The sequence below is a fragment of the Leptinotarsa decemlineata genome, unplaced genomic scaffold, assembly GCF_025532065.1.
Source record: "Leptinotarsa decemlineata unplaced genomic scaffold, Ldec_3_MD MMD2_tig00001719_RagTag_RagTag, whole genome shotgun sequence".
Classification (NCBI taxonomy): domain Eukaryota; kingdom Metazoa; phylum Arthropoda; class Insecta; order Coleoptera; family Chrysomelidae; genus Leptinotarsa; species Leptinotarsa decemlineata.
The window spans coordinates 6,256,185-6,283,692 of record NW_027412569.1 but is presented as its reverse complement, the minus strand read 5'-3'; the positions used below and the strand labels follow the sequence as shown (position 1 = coordinate 6,283,692).

Below are 27,508 nucleotides of genomic sequence, written 5' to 3'. Positions count from 1 at the left end.
GAGTAAAAATATCAATTGAAGAGAGAAAAATCTCCAACCTAGCTTCGATGTTCCAGACTTTCAAGGTTGCATTGATGTTCGCGTCCTCAAACACTTGGATGACTCTTCTCTCGATGGAATCCAGATGGAGCGGAGCTCCATAGGTAAGAACAATAGTCCAAAGAAGGCCTGATCAGAGCTTTATAAAGCATCAAAAGTTGCTGAGGTGTGTAGACTTCTCTGGTTCAGAACAGTGTTCACAACAGTGAGAAGCAGACTTTGCTATTCCAACGTCCATTTTTAACCTTCAACAAACTTATCGAAGCAGAAACTGGAATCGTCTGACCTGACATTATTATATCCGTTTTGGAGACCTTTATCGTCTTGGAGAAAACCGATGCCTGGGTTTTTGTGACATTGCGCTGTGTCTGGTATAGAGCTGCAAGTAGAATATGTTGAAAAAAAAATGAATTTTCTCCAAAAATTTTGTGTTTTCTTTATTGGGTCAGGTACTTCTGAGACAACCCCATGTAGTGATAACAATAATTAATATAACTATAATATCAAGGGAAAACCCAAAAACTTACATTCTGGTCAGATCAGGAATTTTTTTGTTGTCTGTGTATAAATATATAGATAGTTTGGGAATTGAGAATAATCAAAATACGTTAATTATACTGATGTATATGTTCAATTTATGGGCAGTAAAATGTGATAATTTCTATTTTGGACAAAGGTTGAAGCTCTTAGGAACATATCTCAACCTATAGTCATCAAATTCCAAAACCTTGTGGGAACATTTCATTTATTTCCATATGCATAACAAATATTCAAAGATCTGTACCCCAATCTCACTTTTTCAGAGTAAGTCAATCCAAATCCATTTTTGTTTAAACTTGAAATTTCCTCAGCTACAGATAAGCTGCGAAGAAAAATAGTCGACTTTTTATTTTCTTGTACTATTCCATTTGGATTTGGATGAGCTTTACCATTCAGAACATTAATCCTAACTTACATTCCTCGAATATTCAATAGTTTTGGTACGACAACATTTTCTAAAATTACTCCATCTCGCAACCGATATGAATTTTTAGACCAGGGCCGATAATTTTTGAAACCAACAAAATAACAGAAGGATGAAACCCAATTAAGAGGAGGGGATTATCATAAGAATGAAAGGAAACATTAATTACGGGCGATGTGAGTTCGGGAAGTGGGAGGAGGTGAGTTTTTAAGGGTAGAAAATGATTTATCTTGACTTCCGGCAAAACTACAAGTCCTATGGAAAAAATTCAAATAGCAAAGTTGTAGGTGATGAAAAGATCAACAACATTTGTATCCACAGTTTTTTCACACCACACCAAAATTTATGTGAAAAATTCAAAAAACCAAGTTTTTGATTTTTTATTTTTATTAAAAAAAAAAATTCAACAAAATTTGTTGAAAACTCACCTTTTTATGTCCCAAATACACTGTAATGTATTTCACCTTATTTTGACCTAATATCAAAAAAGCACCCTAATTTTCAATCGAAAATTCTGGCGTAAAAATATCAGCTTTTTTCAAGAAGTTGAGGTGATTTCTGTTCGGTTAAATCCCTACTTTCTGATGGTGTGAAAAAATATACATTACTATAATAAGTGTTATCAGAAAATGCAAAAAATCGAAAATAACTCGAATTCGAATTTTTTTTTCAATCATTAAGTACAATTTCATTAAAAAAATGTTATTGCTGCAATTCTTTTCAGTTGAAAACTTTATTTATTAAATTCCAATCAGATTAACGTCGTAGAGAATCTCATAAAATACAAATATATATATGTAAATCGTACTATCGAATTCAGATACTTCATTCTGATTGCGTTAATAATTATAGTATTTTTGAAAATGTTGTTCTTGTTATTTATGAATACCTCATTTTGAATTTTAATCACTTATCCATTAGTTTTTGTCTCTTTGACGGCATTTTTCAAGGTTAGATAAGACAAATCTTTCCAATTGTAGTTGATCTTCGAAATCTTCAAGACCATCACCTTCTTCGTCTTCAATATTATTTCCAGTCTGCATTGGTTTTTCATCTACAATTTCATCTGAATCATTAACTTCTTCTCAGGTTTTTCCTTCCATATTGGAGCAATTTTCAGAACCATGACAATTTGAGCACAAATTTGTACATTTTAAACCATATTTTGGACAGCCACATTTTAAATTGTTATGAATATCCAGTTTCCCAGCTGCAGCAAATAGTTTTGAGCAATACTTCCGGAATTAATTCCTTTCCCGTAAATTTCTGTTGCTGTCAGTTCGTTACCCAACCAATTAAAGTTGATTTAATTTTTGCCAAAAGATATTTTTGAAATTCAAATTGATTCAGTGTTCGTAGGTCACTCAGATATATGAATTATTTTGAAACAGCAATAAATAGGCATCTACAAATAATATTTGAAGAAGATTCTACAACCTTCTCAAAATATTGTGGATGTCTTATTAATTATCAACATTATTGACTATTGTGTTTGTTAATTACAGTAGTATATTTCGATTTGCAAGTTTTCACCAAATTTCGTGATTACTTTTTTTTGAGAAAGATAAAAAGAAAAAATCAAAAACTTGCATATTTGAATTTTGGGGTTATGTGTGAAAATTGTGTATACAAAAGTTGTAGATATATTTTATTACCTACAACTTTGCCATACAACTTTTTCCCATAGTAGTAGGACTTGTAGTTTTATCATATTTCCCTCTTTTTCTGATGTGTTTCATCCTTCTATTATTTTTTTCACTTTTTTCCATTTTTTAAGTCTTCAGCCCTGGTCTATTTGAGAAGGATCTGAACAAAATCGCACTCGCACATTTTTTAATTTTCGATCAACTTTCAGGCATCGAGTCCTGCGTGTACTGAACTGGAAATGGTCGTCATGAACTGGCTAGGAAAAATGATCGGTCTTCCAGAAGATTACTTGCATAAGAAAGGTGGAAGTGGAGGTGGTGTAATACAGGTACAAACAATAACTTTCCACTTGTAATAACCTGACGGTACATCATTTGATAATCTTTAGACCACGGCCAGCGAGAGTACTTTGATAAGTCTTTTGGCTGGGAGATACGAGGCGTTGAAGCTCTACATGGATCTTTATCCTGAAGCTAGTAAACATGAAATTCATGGAAAACTGGTAGCATATTGCTCGGATCAAGCCCATTCCAGCATAGAAAAAGCAGCTCTGATAGGTCTGGTGACGCTCAGGTACATCGAGTCTGATGAAAATTATTCTATGAGGGGACCAGATTTGCTGAAAGCTATAAAAGAAGATAGAGAAAAGGGGTTGATTCCTTTTTGGGTGAGTATTTGATACAAGTAACATTATTGTTTCGTTTTTCCCCTTGGGTTGACCAATAATAATTGACTACACTGAATTATCAAACATAACTTTATTTCACTTCAAATACAACAGATTCTCCAACTAAAACTACAACCATTATTTGAATGTCTATCGCCTTACTAGACTACTTCGCGTACCGCACTGTAACGTCCACTTGACTGTTTCAATATCCTCGTGGCTAGCCTTTAAATATCGTAATCGAATGTTGTTGAAATTTCTACGAAGTTCTGTCAAAGTCGGTAGCATTATTACCGCTGCTTCTCGATTGGCGGGGAATCATCGTGCTCTCGCGCGCTTTCAGCCACATCACGCCTGATTTATGACTACCAGCGGCGGCCGGCTTCATTTTCTTTCGGGTATGATATACAACATTATTCAAATTTGAAATAATTAGTCCACAAAAAATTGTTACTTATGTTGTTCAGGCGGTTGCGAGATTATAGCGCCTAGTCACTACTTTGTATGCTGCAGAATCGCTCACTCATGTCTGAACCTTTCAAGGGGAAGTCGCCGGAAAAATTCAGTTCACTTCTTAACATTTCTGATGAAGAAAATCTTTTGAAATATGTGTTACTAGAATTTGGGATTGATAGAGCTTCTTTGCATTTTCTTTCGTTTTTGCAGTGCGATCACGTCAGTTTTCCGTCTCCACCCATTTTTTTTGTCAAGGATTTCAAGCAAGGGTCATAATTTGTTGGTACGTTGTGGTATAAGGAAATACAGTTCCCTGAAGAAATTGAAGGTTGCCGATTGTGCCCACAAAATGTTAACTTCTATGTAGGTTTTAAGCAAACTGTTCTCAGTCTTGAAGCTCTCTATCCTTCAATATCTTCTAGTGATGATATCCACTCCACCATATGTCTCAGGTTATCTCTGTAAGAGATATCAGTGATTGAAAATCATTTAAAAAGCCGTAAACCATCATATACTCAAATATTTAGAAAGCTTCAACATCTTGAGCGATCATCAATATGGCTTTCAGAAACAAAGATCAACATGGCACCTTCTGTCGTATGTCACCCATATTTGGAATAACGTAATACAGAAACATGGAGAGTCAAGAGCTGTTGCGCTTGATATTTCTAAGGCCTTTGGCGGTGTGTGGCATAAAGTTTTGCTGGCCAAACTTTTATGCTATGGCTTATTGGATCATTTATATGTATGGCTCTGCAGCTTCCTGTAATAACGTTCCATGCAAGTGGCTATCGATGAATATCTCTCAAATATTTTAACCATCATTGCTGGTGTACCCCAGGAATCTTTATTGTCTCCAATCCTTCTTTTATTGTATAACAACGACGCATTGGAAAAAACTAAGAATCCAATATATTCATTTGCTGACGACAGCACAGTTGTTCCGTCATTCCATTTGGATTCCAGGATACCGGCGGCGGTTGTACATCTTTAATGGCAGCAGGAGATTATACATCTTCATGAGGATCTAGAAGTAATTTCGAAGTGGGGTAATCAGGTTCAATACAGAAACCCAGGCATCGGTTTTTTCCACCCCAGCAATTTTTGATGCTTTATAAAGCTCCGATCAGACCTTCTATGGAGTATTGTTCACATGTTTGGAGCTCCGCGCCTAGGCACATCTTGAAGCTGTTGGATTCCATCCAGAGAAGAGTCATTCGCCTGGTTGGAGACGCGAACATCACTTGCAACATGGATAGTCTATAAAATCGAAGAAAGCTTGAAGTGAAGATTTGTCTCTCTTCTAAAGATACATTCACGGGAGGTGTTCAAGTGACTTGGCACACTTGATTCCACCAAGAGCAGTACATACCAGGAATACGCGACGGACTGTAGCAGCTCATCTTTTTGATGTTCAACTCAGTACACTTCGGACTTCATTGTTCAAGAACTCTTCCATTTGAAGAACTGCGTTTATGCAGAATAAACTTCCTGAGAACGTATTTAAAAATTCATTTAATGTCCAGCGATTCAAATCCAATGTGAATCACTACTTTCGCACATGCACCGCTTTCAGAGCGCCTTAAGCCTGTAGTGCTTGTATTTTGCCTTGAAAAAGAGTATTTAGTAGAACTAAACATGTCGGCTTCTCCCAACCTTATACGCGTCAACGTTGACTCTCTGACGTCAAAAACTTATGAGAAGGGTTGCTAAAATTATCAGTTGAGTCTTCATACGAAATGGTTGAAGCTTTTCCCATCAAGGTTTTCAGTGTCACTTTTTCTCATGTTTAAAGGCCGTGGATGTCTGGAATTTCTTCCTAACGTTTCGCTAGCGCGAATGGCTAGCTTCTTCAGAAGTTTATACATCCTGAGTTGATATTTTTGGCACAAAATTGGCAGAAAATCATCGCGTAAAGTGTGAAAATATGTACGAGACGAGTGTTACAGCAGTCTTACACATTCCCTTTTATCAAAAAATCTATGAAGCCAAGCTTTAAAGGAAGTTTACCCAATTCGAAGAGATAAGGATGAAAGTTATGGAACCTCAACCTACTTAGGACAACCAACAATGATTATTAAAAATTTTCTGCACAACAAAAGTGTAAATATTGCTTTAAAAACCAACAACAACTAAGGCATGCACATTGAGAATAACAAAGATAAAAGTTCAGTTTCAGAAAAATCGGGAGTGTATAAATTATCATGTGGGTCATGTCCGATGTTTTATGTTTTATTTCCATACTCTCTGTTGGAGAGTATGGAAATAAACAAATATAAAAACTTTCAATATCTTATGAACGATCAAACTTAACCGAATAATTCGCCGTTATTAAATCTGTTTATTTCCATGTATAATTATGGTATTTTCGGAAATTTGATTCATTCATATAGCTAATGAATTCATACCTGATTTTTTCAGGTAGAATAATTCATTAGAAAGTTAGCGAACAAGTAGGTAATATGTTAGAGCATTAAATAGTTGTAATTTGGAAATATTAACGCTTCAGAAAGCTATTCTATAGCACAATATGTGTCGCGGTTTTTGTAAAAGCTTTAACTGTGAAAATCATACAATAATCTGTATTTATGAGTTTTAATAGGGATTTTCATGAAGTATCGGCAAATTCTATTCAATTAATTAGTTTAAGATTTTGAATAAAATTGGTTTATTCATTATCATGGATAATGTATAGCGCTATTGAATAGCAAAACACGTGTCGCGGTTTTTGTATTGATCAGTTGTAACATAACTATACGTATAATTGATTTATTTTTAACTCCATGAACTTCGATATATAGAGTGTGTACATAAATTCAACAGACGAATTTCAAGACGAAATGTTCATATAAATATGGGTCCGCAAACCCTTCGTTCTCAAGATACAGCATGTTAAAATAAAAAGTTATTCGTAAATATCTTAAATATCCTTTACCTAATTTTGTTGTCATTTGGCAATGGTATTTATAATATCAAGGAGCTAATTTAGCCCGAACGTGGTTCAATTCATCAAGTCCAGTGGCATCTCGAGCGGGATTTGAACGAATATTTTTGGCTTAAAAATGTACGCCACTGACTTTTGTACAATTTTTGTTATTTCTTTGGATTGAGCAATTAGAAATACCTACAATTTTTTTGTCTCGTGAATTTTTTTCGTATCTTACTTAATTCCATATTAAGCAAGATACGAAAGTCCCCATATTATGCCTCACAAGGCATAATATGGGGAGTTATATGTTTCTTTTGGAAACTATTATTTTTACAATTTTTTCATTACTAATTATGTAACAATAACAACAAATATTAAATAACATTAACATCTAGACCAACGAATTGCACTAAACTGAGTGTTGAAAATTGCCTCCTTCGGCTTCAATACAACCGTCTAGCAGCCGCATTATTGAATTTCGCACTCTTCTGAAAATACCTGGCGTATTTTTCATTATGTACATAAATTGATGATTTTATTCCGTAAATCCTCTTCACTTTGAATAGCAGTTTTGTATACCAACGCTCTAAGGTGTCCCCAGAGAAAATTATCTGAAGGATTCATTTCGGGCGAGCGAGGTGGCCATGGGTGTGGGCCTGCTCTCCCAATCCAGCGATTATGGTAATTTTCATCCAAAAATTACCATGTCACTACACTAAAGTGTGGTGGAGCACCATCGTGCATGTACCACATACGGAATCTTTCCATGACTGGAATTTCTTCTCATAGTCGAAGTAAAACAAATTCTAAAAACCTTCGGTATTCTTTTCCATTAACTCTAGGTGGAAGAGAGTGAGGCCCAATCAGATTGTCACCGACAATTTCAACCCAAATATTAAAAGAAAACTGTTTTTAAAAATTATTTTCTATCAAGGCCTGTGGATTGTTTTCGATCCAAATGTGACTGTTGTGGAAGTTGACAATCGACTTGCGAGAAAAACAAGCTTCATCTGTAAACAATATTCGACGTAGGAAACCTGGATTTCTTCTTATTTTACCGCGTAACCAATTAGAAAAAACTAGTCTTACATGCGAGTCTCTGGGCAATAGAGCTTGCACATGTTGCATGTGATAGGGAAATAGCTGCTGGGCTCTTAAAATCTGCCACACTGTGACATGGGTAATATTCAGTTCTTCAGCTATTTTCCGAGTACTGGTATGAGGATTTACTTCAATCTCATTTAAAACAGCTTCTTCAATTTGAACTGTTCGTACCGTTGCAGGCCTCCCAATGACAAGCATCGATCTTTCAAAGCTGCTTGTTTCAGAAAGTCGTGCATGGAGACGTACAAAAGTTTTTCTATTAGGCACTACACGCCGAGGAAATCTTTCATAGTAAATGCGTCTTGCAGCATTCGAGTTTCCGTGAGCCATTTCGTAACAGAAATGCATATCTGCCATTTCACTGTTAGTAAATTGAACCATGTTTTACAAAAATGGTTCGAAAAATAACCACTAAACACACTTTTTATAACAATTATAAATTAGAAGCTTATAAAGTTAACAACTGTCAAGTTGTTTATTAAATGCTGCAATCGTTTTCCAAGGTAACCCTTGATTATTATTTATGGTATTTTCAAAAGAGTGCGAAATTCAATGATGCGGCGGCTAGACGGTTGTATTGAAGCCGAAGGAGGCCATTCCCAACACTTAATTTAGTGCAATTCGTTAGTCTAGATGTTAATGTTGTTACATAATTAGTAATGAAAAATTGTAAAAATAATAATCTCCAAAAGAAACATTTAATTCCCCATATTATTCCTTGTGAGGTCCAGGGATGTGCAATTAGGTCGAATTTTTTTTTCTTAAAAACTAAGCAAGATACGAAAAAAAATCAGAAGACAAAAACAGTTGTATTTCTGATTGCTCAATCCAGACAAATAATAAAAACTGCAAACAAGTCAATGGCGTACATTTTTAAGTCAAAAATATTTGTTCAAATCCCGCTCGAGACACCACTGGACTTAATAAATTCAGTGTCATTATTTTCCTATATATTTCATTGAAAAGGACTCGAAAACCTTGAGAAACTCGAATGAAAACATTTTCAATTTCTCCCTCTAGGATAATCTACAACTTTTGAGAGTATACCGATGTCCTGTTCCTCAACAACGAAAATACACGCTTCGAAACCACCGTTCCCAACTTATTTTCATTTCGATCGAATTACAAATCCAAATAACAAGACTTGCAGCCTACGACAAATCAAGAGCTGTAAGACTAATTGTGCCCGTGGGATTTATGCTGATCACCACCGCATCATTTCAAGGAGATTGTTCCAATTAGTTATTTGTTGAAAGATATCTTCCTTGATGCATGGCTCTAATCCTTTTTCGAGACACTGCTTTCACTCGCTGACAGAAAAATCTATCAAGTGAAGTTCATTGAACAATATTTAGGTTTGTTCTGGATGACTGCGTATCAATTGAAATTTTGCTTTCCTGTTTCAATTCGACGGAGAGTATTTACATCAGAACAAAAATACTCGACTGGGATACTATAGTGTCAGTCATCTCCTGATGATGCTACCTTGGTTGGCGAACTTCGCAGAATCTGTTGTTAGGATTGACACATGCATGTTTGCCAAACTTTAAGCTATATACAAGTATATTCGATGTCAAACGGATCTGTTGTTTAACTGTATTTGCGAGTTGATGAATATATTTGCTTTGAATTTTTTTTTCAATGTTTGATGATTCCTCTCTATTGATGTGAAGAGCAATATGTTGTTTCGCACCCAATTAGTTTCAGTGTAAGAGGGTGGACAATGTTTTTTGGCACACCACAATACCTCTTGTTAGTGGAAAATGAAGATTTTGACTATCTACTTCCTCATCTTCATACAAAAAATGTGAGAATCTTCCAAAGAAAGGAAGAGAGCAATTAGGTTAAATATAAATTCTTCACGAAGATGTGCAGATGATGCAAAGGAGTAACTCACAGACACAAACTGGAAGAGGAAGCCCTCAAGAAACGGCTACTTTCATTTAAACATTAACCCAAAAAAAACTTTCGGAACTACTTTTATAAGAACATTGGATTACTCTAAACAGTCTTTATGGAATTGAATCAGATTTCATTCACAGGATTGCTACACAATATATAGGGTCTTTCAATGAGCGCTTTCTAAAGCAAAGTGTGTAGGTGATATTCGAAATTTTTCATTCATTCGAAACACCTATTGATGTCATTTTACATGGAATATAACATCGTTCAAATGTCCGCCACGGCTTCTCTGGGTGAAACATATCTAATTTTTCATGACTCTGGCACATAAATCAGTCTGAATTTGACCGATGGCATGGTTTATGTTGGCTTTGAAGAACACTGTGGTTTGCGGCTTATTGACTTACACCTGCGACTTGAGAAAACTCCACAAGAAATATCCAAAGGAGCCAAATCGGACGATCTGAGTGGCCAATTCACATCACCTCTACGTGAGATGGCCATGCCCTCAAATCGCTTGTGCCGAACATCAAATGTGGCATGTAGCGTCATCCTGTTGACACCACATGCCGTTGGTGTCCAAATCATCCTATTCAGGTGAGAACAAAATTGATAATCATTGACCTATAGTGCTCGCTGTTAACAATGATGGCCTGACCAATGTCGTTCTCGAAGAAATGACGCCGCCTCTCCAAAATCCATACCAAACAGTGACTTTTTTGAGACGCATTGGATGCGGTTGGATCTCATGTAGATTGGTGTCGTCCAAAATTTGACGATTTTTTTTGTTCATGAAACAATTCATCCAGAAATGGCCTCATCGCTGAAGATGACTTGTCGATGAACATTTTGGTCAGTTATTAACTGCTCCAAAGCCCATCCAGCGAACACATGTCGTTGTCTTTGGTCGTTTACCTTCAGTTCCTCGGTCAGTTGAATTTTGTACGGGTGCATGTCCAAGTCACGAAGAAAAATTTGTCAAGTTGTGGTCTGCGAAAGGCCGAGTTCTTGTGAGTGACGCGAAATCGACTTCGGATAAGGTGACCGTTGAATGGACGAAGCGCGCGGTACGTTGTCCAAACCGAACACCCATTTTGATAAACAATTTCATTATTCGCTCGTCTGAATGAATGACAACTAATTTGACAGATGTAACTTCAACAGAATGGTCGTTATCAATTGTCAAAGTTCGGAAGTACCTGTTGAAAGACCTCGTTTTGTTTCATCAACATTGCATGATATTTGCAGCATGTTGTCCATCAATGGTTCAAAAATGGTCATCGTACTATCTGGGACTACTATCTTCCTATTGGATAGTGACTCTAAGTTCCGTCTAGTACTTCAATCTGTTCGTTAGTACCTGAAAAAATGTTTGACTACGGCGATTTTTCAGTATATAATTCCCAATGAAGACCGACCCCCAGTGTGCACTCGTAGTATTACTAGGTTAGATTAGGTCTATATGAGTGGGTCTATATGAGGATTTATTGTGGCTCACACCTATTCACACTCGGCGAAATAATCCCAACTTCTTAACGAAGCCGATTAGTTTATATGGTGAATGGTCTCTCGGGTCAGATGGTGAGAGTTTGGCTCTGCCGAACTCTAAAAACCTGATTCGGTTGCCAGCGGGGCAGGCATAAAGTATGTGCTCTGGTGTTTCATCATTTTCCAAACAGAGGCAACACATACTATATTCTGACAGTCCGAGCCTCTGCATATGATGATTTAAATGATGGTGAACTGTAAGAAGGCCTGTTAGACGCCGTAGTTCGTTGCTACTGTAGTCCATTCGTACTGGTGTCAATCTTGGAGTGAGCCAATCCTGAGAGATTCTGTCAGGAGCCCATAAATCTTCTTGCCATCCAGGTATTCAATCTTTGTTTGGCAAAGCCTGAAGCGACGCAAATGACAGGTTCTGGTCCGATGAAACTGCTTGCAGCACCCTCATTTGCAAGGGACTCAGCAGCCTCATTGCCTTCCAGGCCAGTATGGCCAGGAATCCAGACCAGAGACAATCTGTTGAGTGTTCCTAGCATAAATTTCCGCTTGGAATACAGTCACATAGGTCCCTAGACAGGTTGATATCTCTGTCCTGGGTCTGCGACTCAAAACACCTGCACCGGGACCGGAAGGTGTTTTTGATCTATCTGTGAACCAACAACTATCTGCTCTTGATATTTCCTTCTCCCGGAGGATCCAGTCCTGTCTGCTCGGGAACAGTACTTTATAAGGCAGTTAGTTCATTGTTACTGAAGGCTCTTTGAGATTCTCAGTTGATTTCAGACTATTTCTTAAGGTTTCCGAACTCACATCATATAAAATTCTCCCAACCAGGTCTGTAGAAGTGAAAAGTTCCATATCTTAGTATTTCATTTCTGGATCAAGCAATGTAGCAACTCCAGCTTTACAGTTGCTAAATAATGTCTAACACACATGTAGGCAAAAAGTCACTCTTCGAAACCTACAAACCAACATATCCAGAAAATAGGTCTAACTCACTTTTAAATATAATTAGGTTTAAAGAGTACTCGGTGTAGAAAAAACTCAAATTTATTGAAACATTTCAGGTATGCGCGACATTGGGAACCACGGGATCATGTGCTTTCGACAACCTGGAAGAAATCACTCAAGTCTCACAAAACGAACTGATGTGGTGCCATGTAGACGCTGCCTATGCAGGTTCAGCTTTTATATGTCCGGAATACAGGGTGTGGTTGAAAGGGATCGACAAAGCCAACTCCATAGCGCTCAACCCTTCCAAATGGATGATGGTTCATTTTGACTGCACAGCAATGTGGTATGTTGACTTGATGATTTAGTTTATTATTGGTTTCCAAATTATTCAAAGAATATAAAGCAATATGTCTATATTGACATGATTAGTTCCAAAAAATAATATGTGGGGTACCGCAAGGATAAATACTTGGACGTGTCTGTTATAGCTCTGTTATAGTTAGTTTTTGAATTATTGTTTTTTCCCTGCCATAAACATTGTATGTTTTTCAAGAAAAAATATTATTATTATTATTATTCTAGGGTTAAAAATAGTGGGGCTTTACATGGAGCATTTAACGTCAATCCTTTATATTTGACCCATGAGTATTCAGGTACGACTAAATAATAATCGGACGTTGAATGATGTTATTTACTGAGTTATTTTGAATAGGTCTGGCTATTGATTTCATGGTGAGTCGTACCAGCTAACTATAGATAGAAATTTCTACCAGTAAGTTATTTTATTCGTTCAAACATTTCATGAGCAGCGCCTTATTTCTTTAAGGTTTGAAACCATAACTTAATAAATGAAGAAAAATTTTACTTAGAATCATATTATTTCAGTTCTACATTCTCACCTATCGAATAACTTCACAACCATCATTTACGTCTTCATTGAATCTGCTCTCTGCAGTTGAAATCACTTTTACATACCGTTGAAATTAATCGTTCAATAGTTGCGTTTCAAAACTAGCTGAAATGCGTTACATTTTTGTATCCAATTTTTTTTTACAGTAGTTTTAATTTCGAATGTGTAACAGTAAAAATCGGGTCTCTTCATTGTACTTTACACCTCATTTACGATGTTTTTTCTTGATGTTCATTAACCATGTTTATTCTTGGAAATTGCGTTTTTTACATATTTATTCATTTTTTACATTTTTTTTTAAATCAGTTGATTTATGGCTCGGGTAATTGTTAATTGCTTCATTTAATTTTCACAGCACTGGCAAATTCCACTCAGTAAAAGATTCCGATCTCTCAAACTGTGGTTTGTTATAAGGAATTATGGAATCACCGGTCTACAAAAGCATATAAGGAAGGTAATATTCTTTATTTCTCCCAATAGTAGTTGGATTTTATCAATATTACTGGAGTTTTTTTCCCAACACCAACTCGTTATTTTCAACAACTCGACACGTGTTTCGATCACAAAATGATCACCTTCAAGAGGAAAATTGAACTGAAAACTTTGCGAAGCTAACCCTATTTATGCTTTACAGCTATACCATACAGGTATACCACACCTAAATTAATTTTACAATATGCCTCATCTATCACTTTACAATATATTCGTATGTAATGTTTAAATGTTATATCTAAATTTATTTTTACAATGTGCCCTTATGTAATAGTCAGGAAATCTAATAATATTTTAACATGCTATATAGTATGCTATTTGGTATTGGTCCGTCATCGTTATTCATAATATTATTATGTGTACTTATTTCTACAGTCTCATAGGCATCTAGTTGCCTGTTGTTGTTAACTTGTCTAGCTAATCTAAATGAACTGAAGTCAATGGAATGGTTTTGATGCAAAATATAATGGGCGACTGCTGATGATAGGTGTTCCTTGTATCTAACTTCAATGGATCTGTTTGTCTGTCCATAATATTTTGCATCGCAGAACTCACATTCAATTTCTAAAATTCCAGACTTTGCCGAATTCTCGACTTTTTCTCTTGGACTTCCCAAATCTTTCTAAAGTTTTTCTTGTATTGGAACTGAGATATATTTATCTGGGTTTCTATTCTTTCTTTAAGTCGAGATTTCGTTCATTCTTGACCTACAATATCCCTCGAGAAACCGTTAATGGCTGCTATATGCTGTATTGTACGTTTTTCTTTTGTGAACCTATCATGTGTTAGAAGGAAAGTCAAAAGACGATGCATTAAAAAATTCATCCCATCATGTCTGTGCTGTCCACAGAGATGTGAACTGTCAGGAATATACCTGTACTTGCTTGTTTATTTTCTAAATATATCGTATTCTATCCCTCCATCTTGGCTCCTCATTACCAAAATGTCAAGAAATGGTAGTTGTCCCTTATTTTCCAACTCATACGTGAATTTTATCACGTATGGATGGACATCTAGGAAACAAAGTCCTCACTCAATATTCGATTTTTTTGTATCAAATATTGCGAAAATATCATCCACATACTTTAGCCAAATCCTAGGATGATACTTTGACTTTTTTTGGTTTCCATTTTGAATCTGCTCATCAACAGGTCTGCCAGGTAGGAGGACAAGGGGTTTCCCATGGCCGTTCCTTCCTGTTGTTCACAATTTCATCAGTTGATTCGATTTGACAAACATTTTATCACACGGAAACAAATCAATATACAGAGTGAATTGCTACGGAATTTTTTTATTAATTCCGATACATGAAGGGGAATTGGAGGGATTGACTCATTTATCGTTGAAAAAGTTTCATTGAAGTGGAGGTTGTATGTGTATTAAAAATAATTACCATACCATAGTCAAATGAATGCTAAAAATATTCATCGCCGACCTTATTATCTTCTTGAGTTGTAACTCAATAATAATGATTAATAATATCATAATGATACATTGTTTATTATTTGTTACTAAACGAAATAGACATGTTAACCAATAGCAATAATGAATAAAAGGATGAGGGTTAGGTCTGTTGCTCCATTCTTTTACACTTTCCTAGCTGGTCAAAAAACTGGAAAATAGTTGAAAATAATACAAGAAGAGATGAAATTACTCCTGATTGTTACGAGCTCATATAATTAGAATAATAGAATCAAACACCACAGAAAATAAACAAAGAATATTTCTACAATTTTTGTTAAGGTGATTAATCAGGGTATCCATAATTATGTTCCAGAGAAGAGGTGATAAGACCCCTCCCTGTGGACATCCCCTCATGACCAGTCCTTTCACTGTGATGTCTTCTACATTAATACTTATTGCTCTACTAGAGAGCATCTTGAGTATCCATTCTCCTACTACCAGCGGTACATTTCTGGAGTGTAGTTGCTGGGTAATTGTTGGAAAGGCTGCTTTATCAAATGCTCCCTCGATATCTATGGATATAGACAGGGTGGATTCTTCATTTTCCAATGATCTCTCGATTCTGCCAACCACATGGTGAAGGGCCGAATCAGTAGACCTTCCTGGAGTATATGAATGCATCCAGTGGTCATAGATATATCATTTGGAGTAACCATTGATGTCATTCGTCATGGAAGTTTGTAAATTCAATCATATCAGTCCAGCTTTCGAAAACTGAAAACTCTGAAAACTGAGTATTTGAAACTCTTCAAAAAAGTTAAAATATTTCAGAACATCATTGGTATTCCTACGAAAAATAGTCACCTGCTTATCATATCTAAACACAAAACAAGCAGTTCCGAAAGAAGCTTTACATACAGTGCATTTCTTTGATGTCCCCCCACCCCTTTTATTTTTTGAACGGGTCAACTCAAAAAATTGAAATTTGGGATAATGAAATCAATGCATAAATACTTTATTTTGGAGTGAAATTTACAGATGAAACTTTCAGAAATTGAATGGAATGGGGGGTCTTATGATACCCCTTTTTGAAGCTCCCTAGACTATAATATAAATATCTTCAACTACTACAAAATGGTCAAACTTTCAATAATTGCCTGAATACATTGACATTCAACTACATAATATGAGATAATAAGCTTTAATTGAGATAATAAATTTCTACAAAAATTTTACAAGTGACTGTGGGAGTAGTACTTCTCTCTGAATTTTTCAAAATACATGGGAGTTTGGAGTTGAAGCGAAATTTGGTATATTCAGTAAATTAGAAGTGGCAAGAATCAAAAATGTTATTTTCTAACAGGTTATGAACATCAGTTCTGAATGTAAGTTTTCTGAAAAATATTCCGGGTTTTCAGTTCTGAGGCTTTTAGAAAAAAAGCAATTCGAATATATCGTGCGACGATTGTACATGCTCAAAATGGTTGAGATGGGAAGACATCAGTGTATCCCATTACATTTTTTTAGTTTTGTTGCTCATCACTGCTGATGAATTCCAGAGCACCATATGTTATTTTGAATTTCAGAGTAACATGTTCATCGAATCAGAGGTAGGTAGGTAGGTAGGTAGGACGGTAGACTGGTGGGTTGTCTGGGTGGTCAGCTCAGTCAAATCGACCACTGAGCGAACCGGTGGTTCGATCCGAAAGCCCGGCGATTCATTTTCACTTCCAACCCGTCTCAGGAATCACACGTTGAAAGGTAAGGCCTCGTTAGTCCTTAGCTCGCACAAGTTTAGATTTTTAAGAGTTGTCGTTCGTAAGGGGTACTACAGCTGATTACGGAAAAACAGATTTTAACAGGTTTTTCAACTCGAAACTAATTCTTGATTATTGACTTAAATTTTTCGCAACTCACATAGACGGTTCGTCTTCGAAGGCTCTCCAATAAAACACAAGAACTACAGGAAAATACCCGAAGCGCTCTGAGCGGTGCCTGTGTAGAAGTAATGACTCAGATTGGATTGGAATCGCTGGAAATTAAATCCATTTGGAAAAACGTTCTAAGGAAGTTGATTCAACATAAACGCACTTCTCCAAATGGAAGAGTTCTTATAAAGCATCAAAAGTTGCTGAAGTAAAGTGAAGCCGATATCCTGGAATCCAATTGGAATGACGAGACAAGTGTGCTGTCGTCAGAAAACCAATATATTGAATTCTTGTTTTTTTTTTCAATAAGTCGTTGATATACAATAAAAAGAGGGTTTCTGGGGAACAGTAACGTTGATGTTAGTGTTCCCGTCGGTGACATTAGACTTCGTCATGTATGTGCCTCCACAAAAAATCTGAAGGACTTGTTAGATGTTCGTTCCTTCACACATTCTGTGATCCCGTGTAGGTCGGTAAGTTTTCCAGTCTGAATTGGTCCACTTTCACTTTCCCAATCATCCAGAATGAAGTCGTTTCTGTTCTCAATGCAATGCTCTATTATCAAGAGATAAGTCCCTAGCATGCCTGTCCAGCAGTTTTTCAATTTTTTTTAATGCAAATGACATACTGATTGGTTCATTCCCTTTTGCAGCATTGCTGGTTGAATTCTAGCTGGTCTTGTCGACTTATATGGTCGAAATTAATTTCCAGCCCATTTGAATCCATTCAAATCTACCTCTTTCTTTGCCCACTCAATTTTTCCTGGACGACAGTTTGTAGGCCCTCAGTTCTGCGATTGTTCAAGACTCCGATGTTATATTTGTAATGTATTAACCGGGAAAGTGTACCTGGAGAAACTCCCGTATCTTCTCTCCTTTTCTTTGTATGTACTCCATGGTCTTTGTTTCTAAGTAACTCATCAAAACCTGACAGTATCTTTTAGAGTCTGGCACATACTTGGGTCTATTAGACTTTCGAACATTGCTTCCTTCATGAGGCTCAGGGCTTCGTCATATTCAGTTAGGAGTCTTTTGTATTGATCCCATACTTCTGTATCTCTGGTGTTTTCAGAAGCTTTTATAGTTTTTTGTCTCATACGTGCCAGACCTTTATTCCATCAAAGAACGTTCATGTTAGATCTCTGGTTAACTATGGAACAATGTTCATTTCACGCAGAAAGTATAGCTCCCTGTAGTCTGTATATTGCTAACCTTATATCTGTTGAGTCCCTTATTTCAGAACCCATCTGATCCTGGCTGATTTCCAGGTCAGCCTTGTAGGCTCTTCAATCAGTTTTTCTGAGGTTATGATAGGATATGATGATATGATCTCGTAGTTTGAGTGTAGGTGATCTGAAGATCTTCCCCGTCAGACACACTCCATTTCCGAACATAGTTTCCTGATAATGCAGTCTATTGTTACGTCAATTGCTTACCTACGACTTGTGGATTTATTTCCTAAGTTCAGAATGTCTAAATCATTTGCAACCATAAACTGTAGGAAATGCTCACATGCTTCGTTGGTGTTAGAACTGTCCTAGGTGATGTCAAGGGCCTTCAGAGCCCTGAAAGCGACAATGCACATCTCATAGCAGGCCTTGAACATATTATCCCCCAGGTTCTTGAAAGATCTTCCATCTTTGAAAATCGCAGAATTTGACTTCCTTTTTTGTTCTGAGGAAAAGTCACCTTCCCACCCCCAGGGCAGAAATCCGTTTACTGAGGCATGTCACAACTGCCCCCTTCTCATATTCTTGACCTCGATCACGGTCAAGTATGTCTCCTCCCAAGGCCACACCAGGGTGCGGCCTTGGGAAGAGTGTTATCCAATTCATAAACCAGTGTCTCCTAAATCGACCTCAGGATGATGTCTATCAATGACCGCCATCCTGAACCCTCTAGCAGCCTCACTAAACGACTCAGTTTGATCATGAGAACTTCTGGGTTTTTGAAACCTCTCTAGGCTTCTCTAGAGAGGTTTCAAAAACTCCCCAGCAAAAAAATCGAAGTAGTCCAGGAGTTCTCATGAACATACTGGGTCATATAGTGAGGCTGCCAGTTTTTCCATAGATGTTCTTTTCGAAAAGTTCTGCTGCGGTTCTAGAGTGGTTCTTCAGTCCACGTCCCCTTAGCAATTTTCTCGTTTCTGAAGTTCGCCCAACTGCGTTCCTGACAGTCTCTCGTGTTGAAGTCCGACACTTGCCAGTCCTGCAACTGAGGTTAAGGCGGGACTGTCAGCTGCCGTTTGTGTTTGACTTCGCTGGTAAATTTGAGTTTCAGATCAGTCATATTTTGTGAGAAATCGTTCAAAGAGTTATCCCCATTTTTTTCCAGTTTTGCCTCGTTCCATAAAAGTCACACGAGTATGGTAGAAAAATTTTTCCACATCCATGTAACCCCCTGCATGGATGCAAGGCTGAGGAGTCTAGTAGGTCCCAGAGTCTCCATTAGGAATGGATCGCATAACACCACTGAGTCAAGTTCCCTATTCAGTTGCCTCTCACAACAAGCAAGGGTTAACGCGGACTCATCCGAACCCCCAGTGCCAAAGGGGTCACGGGGGGTTAGAACGACAAAAATCACAAGTTGTCTCAAATAAATTCATTTACAGCATTTTGATTCATGTCGTAGATCTTTTCAAAATCGATTGAACATGCATTGTTGAAAAAACGTATTGTTAACATTTCAAAGATTTAATTTCTGAACGAATGAAGTGAATCTCAGAAGCAAAGCAGCAGTGGATCGAGAATGAAACGCTTTTTCTTGAGAGGTATCACACGACTGTCATTCCGATTGAAAAAAAATGTAGAATGGCCTCCGCTTGGTGATTTGGATGTTTTGCAATGATATTCGAGTCGAAACTTTCCCTTCTTTCAATCAAACTTGGAAATAGGTTCCGTTGTTATTAGTTACGTCTTCCAGTACATTTTCCATGGCATACTCACATATAAAAATTCACTTACAGGAATACCTCCCAACCTGAAGGTGTTTTCAAAGCAAAAACATCAATTCACAACTCTATTCACTTTTTGGATGTCTGGAATATTGTCAGTAACTTCAAATATACCAGAATTTTTTATTTCAGGGCGTTTACCTAGCTGGAGAACTTGAGTCTCTCATAAGAAAAGACTCTCGATTCGAAATTCCGGCAAATAGATATCTTGGGCTAGTGGTCTTCAGGCTGGTTGGGGACAATATGATCACAGAGACTCTCTGGAAAAAACTCAATGCCAGAGGCAAAATCCACTGTGTGCCAGCCAGTTTGAGAGGAAAATACGTAATAAGGTTCACTGTAACTTCCCCAAGAACGACCATGGAGGACATTTCGGCCGATTGGAAGGAAATTATGTTCGTTGCAGATGAGGTGCTCAGTGAAAAGGCGGCTAGCAGTGCCTCAAGAGCAAAAGTTCCACTCGGAGGTAAGCAATTCACAATTCACCGACGGGGATTCAGATAAGCGAAGAACCGTCCAACGTTTACTCTGTTTTTCACAGAAATTAAACAGAAAAATGAGAACTTCGGAACGAGTTTACTACTGTCCAACATCCCCACTTCCCCAAAAATCGTGAACGGGTCGTTCGCCGCAATTTACGACCAAGGAGATGTTTTGGACGAGTTCTCGAAAACAATACAGTTGAGAAAAGACGCGAAAGATAGTCCTGGTAAGGTTTTGGCTAAACCGAGAAGCCTGTGCACGCAAATTTGGTTTATTTTGCTTGATGTGCTCGTGAAAGTAGTTTCATTTCCTTTTTTGAGCTTTTAATGTTATCATTATGCCAAGGTTCACAGAGTTATTTCGTTTTCAGCAATGCGGAGAAGAATACGAGGGATATTGATGTCCGGAAAACAATTTTCTTTGGACTCTAGGTTGGACTTATTTCATGGAATTGAACCCAGTCGATCAGAAACGTTTGATAACTTGCCGTTGCTCGAGGATTCCAACGAAATTGAGGAGAGCAATTGCGGTTCAACAGGTGAGATCAGCAATTATTTGAAATTAGTTTACACAAATATTGTGAGGAAGTCAACGTTTTTCAACTTTGCTGGGTTTTTATTCTTCGAGAAATTCCGAAAATGATTCAGATCAATTATGAAGAGTAGAAACTTCATTTAGACAGTAACTTGTGTTAATAGAGACCTCAACTCCCTGTTCATTACAGCTTTGAATCTGGGAATCTCTTTACTAGTTCAGAAGAGATGAATATGAATATTGAAACGAAAGATCTTTTCAGTGAAGTATCTGTTTTCTCCGCTGAAAAAAGTCGGGAATATCACCTCCTATTGAGTTTTGAAGGTTTTGTAATGATTTTTCGAAAATTATTTTCTTAGCAGTACTATACGATAAGAACTCCCTTCAATCGTTCTATAAGGACGAATTCATTACTATTCACAGTTGTGATGATATGGATACAGTAACGGAGCAATTTCGCTGAGCAGTGATCTCATCCCCTCATGAGAACTGTCCACGGAGAATTAAAAGAGATAACCATAATTCTTCTAGGTGAACAAAAGCCCTGAAAAACTCAGAAAAGAAGTTCGACGATTATTCAATCGAGCTGAAGAGTCTGCTAACTTTGAGCTTTATAAAATATCTCCAACGACATACAACAAGAAAATTAGGAAGGCAAAACGGGAATCTTGGAGGAAGTTGTGTGAAAGTATCTCTGATGTATTTGCACAAGAATTCACAAGATTTTCTCTAGAGAACCGACTGCTGTAACTGGGTCGCTGAAACGACCCGACGAAATATTCACGACCTCTAGAAAAAAAACGTTAGGGCTTCTGATAGAAAATAACTTTCCTGGAAGTTAGACTCTCGATAATAACAGACCTCGCATCTTTGTGGGTGCCAAACGGCCAAAAAAGGGCGTTCGCTTCATATGTAGGCCCCCTGAATAACCACCAGTATGCATATCAAACCGGCAAATCAACAGATTTGTAGAATAAATCTCCTAATCCCTTGACAACAAAGAAATTGCGGTTGCTGTATTCCCCGATATTGAAAGAGCATTTGACAATGCACTAGCTGAATCAATAGGATCAGACCTGGCTGGAAAAAGCATTGAATCAACCATAACTGGATGGATCTACGCCATGATGGTAAACAAAACTGCAACTACGACTCTTCAAGACGAAGCCATAAGGTTCAGGGTCACCAGGGGCTGCCCTCACTATCTACTCTCTACACTTTCTCTCCTGAGGTCGTTTCTGATGGATAGTCTGCTTGATGCCCTCGTTAGGAGAAAAGTAGATCTGCAAGCTTATGCAGATGACTTTGTCATCTTGGCAGGGTCCACGTTGGGAAGGGTAGCGTGTAATATCCTCCATGGTGAGGTTACTCCATTTGGAAATGAGGTGAAATATCTTGGCTTTGTCTTTGATAAAAAAATCACCTGAAATGATTTACCTGGTGGCCAAAGGCTTTGCAGAAAACGGCTCATGCGAAGCTCTCTGGCTTACAGAGACAGGCTTGTTTGACTATCTGTGATGCCATCAGTTACACACCGTCAGCGGTCATGGAGATCATTCTAGAACTACCTCCCCTCCACTTTTTTCTGGAGAAAGAGGCTAGATGGACTGCATATAGACTTGTGCACATTGCCAATTACACAAACAATCTGATGTAGAGTACACTAGACTGCTGGCTGATACTGGAAGTCACAGCATTTTGGAAACGACCTCTGATATTATGCCTCCAACTGTCAACTACGAACAGCCTTATCTTTTCCCGAGTGGGAGAGAATTGGATTCTCCGTGAGATGAAAATATTGGGAGCAGATAGTTGTTGGTTCACAGATGGATCAAAAACATATTCGGGCTCTGGGGCCGGTGTTTTCGGACAGAAATATCAACCTGCCAATGAAGTCATGCGAATGTATTTCAAGCGGGAATCTATTTTCAGACTGTTTCGGTAGCGCTTCGGTTCAATTCATAGAGAAAAATTGGCCAAAAATCGCGTAACAACATCATATAGTAATGGGGAATATTCTTCCTGACGAAATTCAAGTAGTTTTCATAAAAGAGCTCTGAAACAACGCATTTAAAACTCATCATTTCAACCTTTTTCTTCAAAAAATTATTTAAATACTTAAAAAAGAGGAATGAAATAATGCATTCAGCATTTAAAGGGATTCTTTTCTATTTTACCATTTGGCAACATCGGTTATAGCTAATAAAGGACAATGAATTTTGTTACCTGTATGAGACAAACAAAGATGACATATTTCAGAGGCGTGCTGTTCTGTTTACTTATGTTCCGAGTTCCGAGACATTCTTTGCCATATGACATTTTGTGTACATAACCTATGTATAAATAAATAACAAAACAACTGTTGTTTATGTGGCTTGTGAAGGTGGTATTGAACTATAATTTATATTTTGCCCTAATTGTTGATTCATGAAGATAATTTTTCTCTTTCAAAGTAGAATATCTAGGTACGCATAAATTATTTCAACTTGATATAGGCGCTGTTGACAATATGTGAATTAGAAACAAATCCCCTTAAAAATTGAAACCTAACATTTGAAACATCAATTTGAATACTTTTTGAAGTGAATTAAACTCAACTTTATTTTGTTCAAACTGCATCTGCTGTAATAACCCGAATTGAGGAGCATTTCCCATTAGCTGAAAAGAGCAAAAAGTTGGAAGAAAATGATCAGCATCAATGTACACAGTACGAAATTCTCCATCAATCAGTATAATAATAATAATTATAAATGAGCTTTATTCATTGACATACATTGTTTATTGAGAAGAAATAGATACAAAAATCAATGAAACGGCGAAGTTTGGCCGAGGCTGTTTCATATCACGACGTATTAGAATAAATATACGTTTCAGACTAAATTTTCCAATCGACACGATTGTTCTTATATAATATTATTCTGCTGGTAGAGTTGGATGTACCTACCTATCTCGAAAGTATGAATTGATTTAAAATTAAATGAACTGACTTTACCTCTTTTTACCAGTAGGTTTCTGAAGTTGAAGAAGTAATTTTGAAACATTCTGCCCAGAAATGTAATTATCCGCTTCATTTCAGAATTACCTGAAGCTTTTTGAATGCTTCAATGAAATCAGGTAGTTTACAATATTTCGAACTCTTCTTGTTTATTCTTAATCAAAATGACAATTATTTTCAGAAATCTCATTTCCCTCAGTTATAAATAGAACAAGTTACTGTCAAATTGGAGATTTCTTCTAGAAAATAGTATTTATCTGTGTTCTTCAATTTGCCTCTTCCTGAAAAATTATTGATATTCATTTATTCATTTTTGAAACTGGAAGATTTCTAAAATCCATGGTAGTTCGAGAAAATTATTACTTAAAATTTATACGTATTGATCACTAACTTTTTTGCAGAATTTCCGTATTTGCAGTCTCCACTGAGCGACTCCTTAGATATAATGGAAACAGGACAGTCAAGATCAAAATCCGTTGATCATCAAATAGTTCCTTCAAGTTGTCTCGAAATCAACAAACAAGTTTGCATCAAATGCGGTCATCACGTCAATGGATATTCCTTAAACAATTAAAAAACCAGTTTGTTAATAAAAACGTAATGAATTGTAAGATTCACATTTACTGCTGTTGATAATAACTGTCAGTGTAAAATCAATTTCTGAAAATTTGTTATAAATAACTGAACGTAGTTACACATCATTCACTTTAACGTTTTAGGAATCTATAACTATAATCAACTATTAGGTAGATGGTCTCCTCAATACCCTCTCGATATGGCAATATTTATCCTTAGCAATAGTGAAACTTTATTCAAAATATGATTCGATGAGCTTTTGGACAAAATTACCCTTGCCTTGAATTTGTTAGTTGAGGTTTTGGAGAATTATATCGTCTGTATTTTGTTGTGAATTTCTCATTCAATGAAATTTATATAAAGGAAAAATCAACTGGTGAATGTTTGACTTCGCATGAAAATAAATGAATAAATGTTGAATATTATAATGTTTTTTGTTTCGGAAACATTTTCTGAGAAATATATCTTTCAAATATGTGAATCTGAAATGTAATTCATTATATGAGTTAATAAAAGTTAGAACTTAGATGTGAATGGAAATTGAGATAAAAATAAATGAAAAATTTAAATATATCATTACGTACGCAAGCAATTAAAACATTTAGAATTCTGATAATCGCTCAGTTAAACAGATATTTACATTATTTTTTTTTAAATAAGTATCTCAAGATGCACTCAACTCAATTACTTTTCCATGAATTATGAAGTGCGGACGTAAATGATCCCCTCCTCTCAACTGTTGAACAGATCGAGATATCAAATGAGGGGAATCTTCATTTTTATCACTTTCTTATGAAAAAGCCAGTGATGTGATAGAGAAGGTACCATGAACTTTTTTTTCAAATAGAAACAGGTCTCATGACTTTTTGCCCTAGAGTTATTTCAATTCTCTGTACAATGACATTCACTGGTTCGAGAAGGATTGAAACAGCTCCAAAGTAAGTTATCACAGGTTTCACAAAGTTTGTAATATGTGAGACTAACGAACCGCCCCAGCTCCGTACGGAAATTCAAGGACACGGAGAAACAGTGCTGAAAAAATAATTTTGTTTCATAGACGTGCCTTTTTTCCCCTCGGCTGGCTCCCCAGTTTAGAACCGAAGTCGAACGATCATTGAGAATGACGTCGTTCGGTGAATGGGCTCTGGAGCAGTTGACAGCTGACATAGAACAATAATTTTTAACGGTAAGGTCCATTTCTGGATGAATGGTTACGCGAACAAACGAAATTGTCGAATTTGGGATGATACTAATCCACACGAAATCCGTCCAGTTAATCCCAAAAAAGTTACTGTTTGGTGTAAATTTTGGGCTAGCGGCATAATCGGTACATATTTCTTTGAGAACGATGTTGGCCAGGCCATCACTGTCGATGGCGAGTACTATGGGTCGATGATTACCAACTTCTTCTGGCCTGCATTGGATGATCTGGATACCAACGACTTGTGTTTTCAACGGACTGCGCTACGTGCTACACAGCTTACGATAATAATAATAGGGTTTTCATAAGCCATAAACAACAGTGGTCCTCAGAGCCAACATTACCCATACCATTGGTTAAATTCAGCCTGACGCCAGAGTCATGGAAAATGACTCGCTCAGAAATACTCGAGTGTATAACTGTGGCACCCCCGGAAACCTGAGGCACAAGGTCACCGATTTGTTTTATATGGATGATCTTAAACTTTATGCCTCTGGAGAGAAGGATCGCCATCAGTCTTTGAGGGTGGTGGAAGAGTACACACATGCTATCGGTATGAAATTCGGGATAGACAAATGTGCAATGTTCCATCTCAAAAGAGGGCGATGCGGGGACTATGGAGAGGATGTGCAGTAAATGGAAGTATCCTACACCATTTGGATGCCGGAGAGATGTATACTCACCTCGAGGTGTAACAACGCCACTCACAAGAGGTAACAGCAGTGAAGAATTCTCTCCCCGGCAAGTATCAGCACAAACTTCAACAGATCTGGTCATCGGCACTGTCGGGGAAGAACAAAGTTGCTGCAACAAATATGTTTGCCGTTCCAATCTTACTCTACTCTTTTGGAGTAGTGAAGTGGACTCGGAGGGAGCTGTATCAACTCGATATGAAAACCCGGAAAATGATGCGTCTCTATAGACGCTTGCATCCCAAATCGTCCGTTCCATGGTTGTACTTCCCTCGACAACAGGGAGAACGTGGACTTTTGAGTTTGGAGTGTCTACATGACAGAATGGTACTGGATACAGCCTGTAAAGTCGTCAGGAGATCGGATCCCCTTCTCTGCATGGTCCGTGACCATGAGAGAGCAGAAATTGGAGCATTTCTCGTCAGGGTAGCTGCCGGAGCAGCTGAACGAGGTGACCACAACTCTGTCACCGAGTTGGAACCCGTTCAGCAAAAAGCTCAGATAAAAGCCGCAGAGATCACCTCACTTCTGCGGAAACACGAGGATAAGCCAATGCATGGGGTCTTCTTCAATAACATTGGAGACCTTGGCTTATCAAAGCGCCCGACGTTCGCTTTTCTCAGGTCGAGTGGGCTGAAGTCGGAAACTGAGGGGTTCATCATGGCTTGCCAGGATGGTGTCTTCAACACCTTAGTCTACCGCAGTCGCGTGATGGGTATAGACACAAGGTGCAGGGCCTGCCGCGAGGCGCCCGAGACTCCAATGCACTTTTTATCAGCATGTCCAGCATATGCCGTCTCGGCCTATATCCATATTAACGAGATACCGGTGTTGCCCTACGCTCCGGGGGATATTGAATCCGTTGTGGGGAACGAGAAGTGCCGAATTTATTGGAACCACCCTCAGGCTCATTCAAGCTAATAAGCCTGATGTAGTCCTTTTTGACCACCAGACCAAAACGATATTTTTTGTCGTGGAGTTTTCAGCTCCTGACGAGACGAATATCGTCAGAAAAGAGAAGAAAAACGAATAGACTATGGAGATTTTCTCTTCGAACTCCGCAGACTCTATCCAGATCACTCTGTGAAGATGGTTGTTCTGATTATTGGTGTCCTTGGTGGAATGATGTCCTCTCTACTCTCGAAGCTTGAAATCATACCGGCTTACCGCACTAAG

The 27,508-nt window shown here is 37.5% G+C and overlaps 1 protein-coding gene across 2 annotated transcripts in view; it reads left to right on the top strand.

Annotated features, from left to right (window-relative positions):
* Hdc (Histidine decarboxylase) overlaps positions 1 to 24,867 on the top strand; it is a 50,792-nt gene extending 25,925 nt beyond the window's left edge. Inside the window, exons 4-13 of one of the 2 annotated variants that reach the window (XM_074176378.1) lie at positions 2,859 to 2,978; positions 3,039 to 3,317; positions 12,279 to 12,508; positions 12,748 to 12,818; positions 12,878 to 12,897; positions 13,431 to 13,529; positions 19,984 to 20,317; positions 20,393 to 20,560; positions 20,705 to 20,872; positions 24,265 to 24,867. In XM_074176378.1, coding sequence (XP_074032479.1) covers positions 2,859 to 2,978; positions 3,039 to 3,317; positions 12,279 to 12,508; positions 12,748 to 12,818; positions 12,878 to 12,897; positions 13,431 to 13,529; positions 19,984 to 20,317; positions 20,393 to 20,560; positions 20,705 to 20,872; positions 24,265 to 24,437 — 1,662 coding nt within the window. In that variant the 3' untranslated portion in view covers positions 24,438 to 24,867. The remainder of the gene's footprint in view (positions 1 to 2,858; positions 2,979 to 3,038; positions 3,318 to 12,278; positions 12,509 to 12,747; positions 12,819 to 12,877; positions 12,898 to 13,430; positions 13,530 to 19,983; positions 20,318 to 20,392; positions 20,561 to 20,704; positions 20,873 to 24,264) is intronic. The other variant, XM_074176379.1, reaches the window with a different exon arrangement.
* The last annotated feature ends 2,641 nt before the right edge of the window (positions 24,868 to 27,508 follow it).